We start from the raw sequence: 10,262 nt of genomic DNA, 5'->3' as shown, positions 1-10,262 counted from the left end.
ATAGTAAGTTAATAACAACAACTTTGATAAGTTGATTTTGCGGAAAATCATATTACAAAGATGAGAGAGAGAACACATTAAGCATTAAGCATCATCAAAACAACCATTTTCTTGTATCCCCATCTACTCATCAGAAGGCTCTTTGATGGTGTACCTATGAGAGGTAGGGACCGTAAGGTGCCCAATTTGTTCAAAATCGTTATTTCAAGTTCTTAGTCTTAATTTTTTTTTTTTTAAATATTTATAAAGATGTGATAAAAATTAAAACATTTGAAAATATATCATGCCCTCAAAAAACTCAAAAAAAAAAAATACCAAAGATGTTTCTCTTATCAAAGGAATAAGTCTGGTGGCATAGATTTTCAAGTACTTTTTGCATTCTACACTTGGATACCGATAGGTCCAAGCACAAAATCTACCATAATCACTTCTTCCATTGATGCAAGTGAATTCACTCTTTTCAATTGTTTAATTACATTTATCTTTCATTTTTTGTTCTTTCTATTTGCATTTGTTGTATTAAATCACTAACACCCTTTTAACTGATACATAACCAAACCTCAGACTAGTAACATTTATCTCACAGAAAAAATTAGTAAACAAAATTATGATATCTGTTCCAGAAAACTGAAAGAGAAGAATAGTGGCTATCAACTAGAACAACATTGGGGTGGACTAACTAAAATTTCAATAGCAGTGGACCAAAAAACAAACCTATTCCATCTACTTTCCCCAATGGCAGGGCCGAATAAATAAAGACCATTTCCTTGAAACATGGGATTTTCATCAACGTCACTAGTGACCAAAATTAACTGCCAAGACTAAACCTTGGTGTCTTTTAGAATTAAGTCCTATCTATATCCCATAGCCTGAGTCTGAAGATTTTGGTTGTCTTCTAATAGACGGTCGTATTCAAGAAGTAGGTCTGCGGCTTGTTTTTGAAGGGCAGCAACATGGCTTTCAGCAGATTCAACTCTCTTATCTTTCTCTTCAGATTCTAGCTTCACCTTCTTCAAATTCTCTGATAGAGAAGCTATTTCTTCTTGCAGCCGCTTTATCTCCTTGGAAGCTTTCTCTTCTTTTTCTTTGAGTTCCGTCTTTTCCTTCTGAAGCCTTTCAACTTCCTCTTTTGAAGCTCCCACACTACTCCTCAATCCAATAAGCTTTTGGAGATAGTGATGCATACGGTCAATTATGAATCCAAGAAATAGGGTAAAACCTGCAAATCAAATTCAGGCTTTCAGAAAACACTGGTCGGACCAATCTGAAAGGAAATTAAAGCATACATTACCGCAAGAGAAGCATTTCTTGCTAACGAAGGAAAATTTACAATCAGCTTATTGCTCACTGTATTTTGGTCAATAAGAACAGCGTGCTCCAAAACATGTGCTATGCTCTGATTGGTGATTGTACAAAACCAGAGAAGCTCAAATTGGCAAACAGCGCTCAAAACTAAGAACAGTTGCCTCTAACCACAACTTATGTTTTATGGATGTTAAGAAATTACATTAACATATGTAATGAAACTGCATTATTCAATCGCTTTAGCCAATGGCGAAAGAAAACATCCAGCATTATTCAAACAAGATTTTAGTTATGTAAACCTCATAATTTTGAGGAATGCAATCATCCAAAAGTAAGCAGTAGACAGTAACTTCAATGAAACTAGTCATTTCGTAAAGCCAAATAATAGTTCGCATAAATCAGAAGCCACCAACAATCAATTTGTAATCTAGATGAGCATATGGTCATATAGGTAGCCACCTAATTTAAATCCTCACAAGTAGATGGGGCTAGTCCCTCCCTGTATAGCTTTTATAATATTTTTTTTTTGATAAGTAATAAAGAAGTATATTAAGAAAACTACCTCATGAAAACAGAGGCAGAACAGAAAGTACAGAGAGAGAAATTTTTATAATATTAGAATGTCAAACAAGACATCCCACCTAGCTCCTACTTTACTATATATATTTTTGAGATCATTAAGATTGCACATGTAGGGTAGCATCTTCACTATCAATTTATTTTTGCACCAAATGACTATTGACTCCTTAGTCATATACATATATGCACACATATGCCTTATATACAAACATGCAAATGAACGAATAGCATTAAACTAACATTTAGCATTTACATTCTTGTAAATGTTTATTGGCCTTTCATATTGTGACCACAGAACCCTCACATCAAACTGATGGAAGTAAGATAAATAACTTTTCCTTTATAAGTTAATTATCAACCAAAAAAAGAAAGGGTATGAAATTTCTGGTGGAATCCTTTGAAGGAACATTTAATGAGTGAGGTCATGGGTTCAACACCCACTGCATGACCGTGTAATGTGCTGATAAAAAATTTATGGTTGACTCCTCCCAAACAACATGTGTGGCCATCTTGCTTAGATGTTAGAATAACAATGTATTAACATTTATTTTTGAGTGTCACAAAAAGGGCTCCTCATAATCGCTTATATAAATCTACCTAGCACATGCCAGATAGGGGACTCACCACACAGCCACACAACACACTGATACAAATCAATCAAGACAATTCAAACAATCTAGGATATCACAATCTCCCCCCACTTAAAATCCATGGCATTCTAGTCAGGGCTCACGTCACGTTGTGGTTCAACCAAGCCACATAGCATTACTAGGTTCATTCTGCTACCATTTGTCACTATTCTAGGAAAATATTAACATCTGTGCTATATCCTAAAAGAACTAGTCAAATTACAATTGAGACCCCTTGTAATCACTTATATAGTAGCCTAGATCCACTTAATACGCGCCTGATGTGAAACTCAATACACACACACTCAAATAATTAAATACAATATAAGCAATCCAGGGTATCACATTAGCCATAAATGATAGGTGTTATGTGGCCTTTCAACCAATTAGTCATACACTATGGCTATCATGACCATGACTAAAACGCATTTTCAAAATAGTACATACACGCTGCAGTTCCACCATAAAGTTAACAATTATTTTTTTAATCATGACTTTTAGACTGATCTAGCATCACTGCAGGTTGTAACCATTACAGTTAAGAGTTCCTTTGACATGGTTAGACATGAATGAAAGAACATCAATGCTTTGGAGATGAAAGCATTAAGTGGGAAATGTAAGTCAAGGTGCAGCTACTTTGGCTGGTATGGACTCTTTGTTATTAGAGATCTGCATTAAATTCCCATTTGATGGGGGGCTTAAGGTTTCCTTGGATTACAGGTACATAGTAGTTAAAGACAATCATAGAAACAATAGTTTCTCTTTGAATTTCAGTGTCCGAGAGAGAAAAAATAAAATAAAATAAAATAAAAATAAAAAGAGTGACAGGTAATTTATATAATAATTGGGGAACAGCAGATAATACTAAGAAATAGCAATCAAATTTACATAGTTGAGAAAAGATTTTTCTTTTCTTTTTTTAGAAAGTTCAAACAATTATAAGGAATAAATTGATCCTAAATTACTCATTAATTTTCCTCTCAAAAATAAAATCACTTGTTAATTTAGTGCAGTGATATTTGCTTGAAGTGAATATAAAACAATCATATATTTACTTGAGAAGCTTATTTTTGGCTTGCCTTAATGATATAAAATAAAATAGAGTTTGATTATCTCATAGGGTTTTAAGTTTAACTCAAGCTTCTCCATTTATTCACACTTCAAGTTAATGCAACACAGGAACACTGCCAACAAAAGTGGAAAATACAAAGTATATGCTCATGTAGTCATGGTTACATCAACATTTCTGATCAATTATCAATTGTTGATGCAACACAGGAACACTGCCTACAAAAGTGGAAAATACAAAGTATATCCTCATGTATTCATGGTTACATCACCATTTCTGATCAATTATCAATTGTGTTAAAAACTTAAGCTGTTAGAAAATGGTAAATTAATCATTTAATCTAACACTCCCCCTTCCGTGTGGCCTAAACTGGCCTTATTAAATGGGGGCCAAACACATGGGAATTCTATAAATGGGATTTAAGATGGAGACAGGATTTGAATCCAAAACCTCTTGTTTTGATACCATGATAAATTTTTTTGATAAGTAATAAACTTCATTGAAATTGAAAAAGGTCAGCTTATGCCTATGTCAGCGGGTTAGGAAGGTGGCAAGCCCAATCACTTGCTGAGACAAGCTCTCCTCCTATTTCTGCACTGCTTCCAGCTGATGGCTATTCCTAGCCCCCTTAGCTTCTAATTCTTATATATACATATATATATATATATATATATAAGAATTAGAAGCTCCCCTTTCATAAGAAGCTGTTGGTGACTAAGCATAATGATCGAGAGAGAAGCGATTGACTGTCTTGAGGAATGATGACTTGGCTAAGGGTGTAGGTGTGAAGGCAAGCTTCCTATGTTTAGAGGTCTTTAGTTGATTTGCCCATTTTTCTACGTTTTTTGGCATGTCATTAATGATAAGAGAGGATGATGAAAGATCTTGTCAAATGATAAAGGAAAATGGCCTGATAATTGACATTCCTCCATTGCAAGATCACGTCTTTCTGTCTCACTCAATCCAAGCATGTCAGGAAGAGACATGAAGGTAACGAAACCCGAAGCATTTGCCCATTCTAACAAAGTCTGAAGGAAAAAAAGCTTCAACTCATGAATTCACCTTTCACCCCCTTCAAAAGTACGTGTATTCCTCTCCCTCCATATGACCCACATAAGAAAATGAGGCATCATACTCCAAAGCAACTTAGTTTTGAGTCTACAACTCCTGCCTGACCAACTTGCTATAAGATCCACAACCCCACATGGCATGACCCAATGATACCATGACAAATTACCAATTGTCTTAAATAATTAAACTAGTACAAAATGGTGAATTTGGTCATTTAATCTAAAACAATTTCATTAATGCATAATGGCGTACTGCACATGTGACATAACATAACATAATGTGCAAGTACAAGGGAGCATTACTGGTCAAATTCATGACTTACGTTAGTCAGGTTACGGCTTCTGGCCTCTATTTCCAAATCATACAATTAATATTAACTAAATTTCTAAAACATAGAACAAAACACCCATATCCTGCCAGAAAAAGCATGGAAATCAAGAGAATTCATCAAACTAGGAACACATAAGAAACAAAACACACAGTATACATGGTTCACTTAACAAATCCATGGACAAAGATACCAACCAATTCGCTATTCACGAAGATTCAAACAAAAAACCAAGCTTGGATGGATCAGTAAAAGGATTAAGCATAAAGCCAATTCCAACCAATTATATACATCACCAAGCAGAACTTATGAATGAATCACATTAAGAGAGCCAGTCTAGTCAAGATCCCATACTCAACAACATTGAAACCACTGTATTATGGGGAAGGAATATTCCTAGGATTTACTACAAACTTCACGGGAGGTACAAGCTGTTGCTACTGCAGATACACTCCAACCAAAAGGCTCAATAAACACACTTCCCATGTCATTGACCCCTAGTAGCTTTTGACCAACGCCAGAAAATCCCTAGAAGCAAAACCCATATATATAGCTTCAAATCTTCAACAATACTACCCTAGGAACTTGAGACCAATTTCAAACCCAGCATTTTCGCAATTAAAAAGAAAAAACAAAATTGTTATGCTTTAATTGTTTTGGTTAGAAATTAGAAGCTTTACTAATCTTATAATAGTTTAGGAACAAAGCATTAGTACTAGACCTGGTTCTTTTTCTTTTCCAGTTAAAATATCTGTCTCATCCTTGGAATATAGCCGGAGCCCATGCTATCATCCTTAAAGTTGAAAATGTTCTGCATTTCATCCTTCCGCCCACTATCATTAAGTTTTTTGCCAACATGTTTGACAGAAGGGATAAAATTAGAACCTTGATGATATTTCAGGGTCAAAAATAAAACCTAAATTCATTTTGTTTCTGAAATTTAGTTCATTTTCTATTTTCATCTCTAAAACATATATTCTGTTGGCCACGCTAACAAAAACCTTAACAAAAGTGGACAAAATGACAAAATCATGAGCATTTTAAATTTTCAAGGACATAAATAGAACTTTTTAAATTTTAGAGATGAAAAAAATTGGTTATATTTCAAACATTAAAAGAAATTTGTGCCTTTTTTATAAGCAACTAAATTTCATTTAAAAAGTGCAAAAAGGGGTACCATTATGTACATTGGAAGTATAGAACAGAAGAGCCAAAAAGAAATAAATATAAGTAAACTATCATCTAAAATTCAAATGAGATAGGAATTCGAATTCAATAAAGTTCAGGGAAGAGAAAGGACTTGTAGTCAATGTCCTCTCATATAGGGATTTCTTTTTATTATTATTGGTAATTTGCACACGGACCCAATGGGTCTTGAACCCACGATCTCAACCTCCACCTAGACTTGCAAGGGGAAGAGGTGCCAATCGAGCAAGAGCTCATTGGCCACTCATATAGGGATTTCAAAAATAGTTACTTCAGCTGCACTATCAATAATTCGTTTCCCTCAAAAGTGCATACATTCCTCTCTCCAACTGCTCCACATTAAGCCCTAAGGAATAACATATAAACAAAAGAATTAGAAACACCAATAGAACGTTATCGAGAGAGGATAGTACATGGGCTCTTTTGGATGAAAACTGGCCTGATGTACTCCATTCTAAGACAGGACTGTCTATGGGCACAAGAGAAGTTGGGGTCTGGCAACAACCACAAGGTGAAGTATTTCATTGATTCCAGCAAATGACTAACCAGCATACAGACTCACAGCCTAGGAATGGAATCAATACCTTGTGCTATTTCATCAGATAAAAATACAGTTTCTTAATTCCCAAGATTTTTTTTTTTCTTTTTTGTTTTCCTTTTTCTCTTTTTTTATTTTTTTACTTTTCTGATTCTTTACTCTCTTGCCTACTCTATTTCTGGACAATATTTCTTTCACTAGCAATCAACAGATCATTACTATACCATCAATACAAAAATGTGGATCTAGCAGCAATTCTCAACTGCTTTATTCCGTAAATCTTTTTGACAATCAACAGGGATATTTCTGGCTAAGTGAAGAACCAAGACCTTAAGTACAAGTGCATATGGTATTAGCCTCAATTTTTTCAGCTTTAGCTTTGGCGAAATATGGGAATGTTTGGGGTGTTTGGTGCATGAAAAAGGAGACAAGTGCATATGGTGTTAGCCTCTGGAGATTTATTAGAAGCAGTTAGAAGTGGCTGGTTGACCTTCTCTAAACTCCTGCAGTATGATGTGGGTGATGGTACTAGAGTGAAGTTTTGGAAGCATGTGTGGTGTGGGGATTGTACTCTCAAAGACACTTTTCTAGATCTTTACTGTCTTAGTAGGGCAAGGGACTCTTTCGTGGCAAAGGTTATGTGTTGGTCTGGTGGGATGATTCATTGGAATTTTTATTTTCGTCGTTCACCGCAGGATTGGGAGGAAGAATCTTTTGACCGGTTTATGGACATTGTTTACTCTTGGAAAGTGCGGAGGGTTGGTCCTGATAAGGTTTGTTGGAAGCCAGCAAGGAGTAGAGATTTTGAGGTTAGAGGTTTTCATCTTTCTTTCCCTTGGAGATTGGTGTGGCAATCGAAGGTTCCTCCAAGGGTGGCCTTCTTTTCATGGTCAGCTTCTTTGGGTACGATTCTTTATTGTTCTTGATTGGTGTTACATGTGTAAGAGGTGTGGAGAGTCAATGGATCATCTTCTACTTCATTGCCCCATAGCTTTTGAGCTGTGGTCTTCGAAATGTTTTGTTTGTTTGGACTTCATTGGGTTATGCCACATAAGGTAATTGAGTTGTTTAAGTCTTGGCAAGGTAAATTCAGGGGACATTGCAATATAGATTTTTGGAGACTTGTGCCACATTGCTTGATGTGGTGTATTTGGAGTGAAAGACACGCTAGATGCTTTGAGGGATGCAAACGGTCCTTGCTAGAGATTAAGTCCTTTTTCTTACATACTCTCCTTGTATGGAGTGTGGCTCTGTCACATTTTTCTTGTTTTTCCCTTTTTCTTACTTGATCATTGTAATTTTGGTTTTTGATTTTTGCCCTCACAGTACATCCCCAATGTACTTGGGTTGGCTCTTTTTTCTAAATAAAATTTCTCATTACCTATCAAAAAAAAAAAAAAAAAATTCTCTTGCCTACTCTACTTCTGGACAAAGTTTCTTTCTCTAGCAATCAACAGATCATAACTTACCGTCAATACAAAAATGGGGATCCAGCAGCAATTCTTAACCGCTATATGCCATAAATCTTTTTGACAACCAACAGGGATATTTCTGGCTAAGTGAAGAACCAAGACCTTAAGTACAAGCTGGGGATTTTAACTTATCCGGCTTCATCCTCTGAGCATAGTCTTTACATTTAGTGCCTATTTGTTCTAGTTACTTTTCTTTCAAGCATAATTATTCTTTCCCTTGCAATTATACAAGAGAACTCCTACTTTTTCCAGTCTACTGACTCTACTCCTTCTGGGGCCACATATAATTGTAAAATTTCATGCCATTTCTCAACATCCCGGCTCACATCAATTTGGTCACAGAGCTACACTTTTTTTTTGCTACATTAAGTTGGGGAGACCAAGAGGTGGCAACTGACCTAAGGGTCATTGGCACAGAACTACACTCTTATCATATTTCAACCACAATCTCAAAATAGTCCACAAATTTTAATCATACTTTCTCCACGTAATTACTTTTAAGACGATTGAAACGCATAATATGAAAATAAATTGAAATTAAAATGCCTAATTTTGCTCATACTTACCCCACATAATTAATAATTTTTTGTCAAGCTATCAAAGCTATTAATTAGAAACCTCAATTTTTTCCATCTAAAACCATATTGCTGTGCAGCATTAAAAGCAAAGAAAAATTAAAATTCTAAACAGTGAAATAAACAAACAAGAAATCACAGAAGGAAAAAATAGAAGACATACCCATGAGTGAAGCCTCAAGCAAATGGGTCCTCCATAAAACCTGATCCATGGGTGACATGGTTCCAAGCTTTGCACCCTTGTTCTGGATCTTAACAATGCTCATAAGGCTTGATAGTAGAATCACAGACATGGTACCAGCTATAGTTTTCACAGTGGCAGGACCCTTCCCAGTCTTCAGCTGATCCAAACTCTTTATCACAAGCTCTCTCAAAGGCCCAATCTTGACTAATAGAAGAAATGCCAAAACACCCTCAGCAAACAAAACCAAGAACAACAACTGAATCATTTCTCTCCTTCAACAAATCAACACAAGCCTTGCTCCAACTTTGGAAAAAGCCTTGATTTTTTTTTTTCTCTCCAATGCCAATTAATATTCACAAAAATTTATAAAAACCCACTTCACCAAAACAAGTTTTAAGCTTTAAAAAATGAGGTTTTTTCAAATCCATAGATCCACAGACCCATCCATTAACAAAAGGTAAGAAACTTCCTTGCAGAGACCCAGTTGTTCTTTCTGATTGGAACAAGAAAAACACACACCAGAACCATATCAGCAGTAAACAAATGCAAAAGCCTTAATATTCCTAAAATAGGTTGAGGAAATAAAGGAAACCCACTTCAAAAAACCTGGTTTTATCTTAAAACAATGAGGATTTAACGCCACAGATCTGTGTATTTAGTCATATGTAGAAAGAAAGAAAGAAAGAGCAGAAACCCATTTGTTCTTTTAATGGCTATTTGTGAAAATTGATTTGGTAATTTTGGTTTGGGGATTAACGGGGTTGTAAATATGCCAATTGGTTTTTTTCTTTTTTGCTTTTTTTAGGCCAAAAGGTATTAAAGGGGCCAAATGAAAAGAATATAGAAGGGTGTCACAGTCAAAAAGTGAGGAACTTGTGTCTAGAAGAGTAGAGGGCAAAATTAAAAAGCATATATAGTTAGGAGTGGAATGCATTAGGGGCACACAGACACAAAGCCTGATATTATTATTATTGTTATCATCATGTGTATAGTATAGACTATAGAGAAGAAGTGTATGACTTTTTAGAGGTGGGGGAGATGATTGTTGTTGTGTACTTGTGTTAAGACTTGAGAGAGAAGTATTGTATATTGTACAGCTTTAGCTTTGGCTTTTAAAGTTTAAACAAACATGGACTGCTGTTTGCTGTGCCCATCTAATTGTTTAAAAAGACTTGCCACTACTTGTACTTTCTCAAGTCTGGCCCCCAGGACAGAAGCTCTAGCTTATTTGAAATGTGGTTTGGCTCTCAATTAAAAATAAACAACTTATTTTACTATTTAGTTTATTTTTACTATTATTTATGGG

General features: G+C 35.3%; 1 protein-coding gene across 1 annotated transcript; it reads right to left on the bottom strand.

Annotated features, from left to right (window-relative positions):
• Window positions 1-524: 524 nt before the first annotated feature.
• On the bottom strand, window positions 525-10,026 carry LOC115960473. Its single transcript, XM_031079402.1, has 2 exons — window positions 8,936-10,026; window positions 525-1,219 (listed from the first exon to the last, which is right to left on the bottom strand). The coding sequence occupies exons 1-2, from the start codon at window positions 9,219-9,221 to the stop codon at window positions 852-854; spliced, it is 654 nt and encodes a 217-aa protein (XP_030935262.1). The 5' UTR covers window positions 9,222-10,026; the 3' UTR covers window positions 525-851.
• Between the last annotated feature and the right edge of the window lie 236 nt (window positions 10,027-10,262).

Source organism: Quercus lobata, chromosome 9, assembly GCF_001633185.2.
Source record: "Quercus lobata isolate SW786 chromosome 9, ValleyOak3.0 Primary Assembly, whole genome shotgun sequence".
Classification (NCBI taxonomy): Eukaryota; Viridiplantae; Streptophyta; class Magnoliopsida; order Fagales; family Fagaceae; genus Quercus; species Quercus lobata.
Note: the sequence above shows the minus strand (reverse complement) of the source record. Positions and strands in the feature narration are given on the sequence as shown.

Excerpts from the sequence above, each read along its gene's own strand:
- LOC115960473 (XM_031079402.1), bottom strand. The coding sequence starts at position 9,221 with ATGATTCAGTTGTTGTTCTTGGTTTTGTTTGCTGAGGGTGTTTTGGCA. Across the intron at positions 1,220-8,935 it reads GCTTGAGGCTTCACTCATGG|GTTTTACCCTATTTCTTGGA; the intron begins GTATGTCTTCTA and ends TTTGATTTGCAG.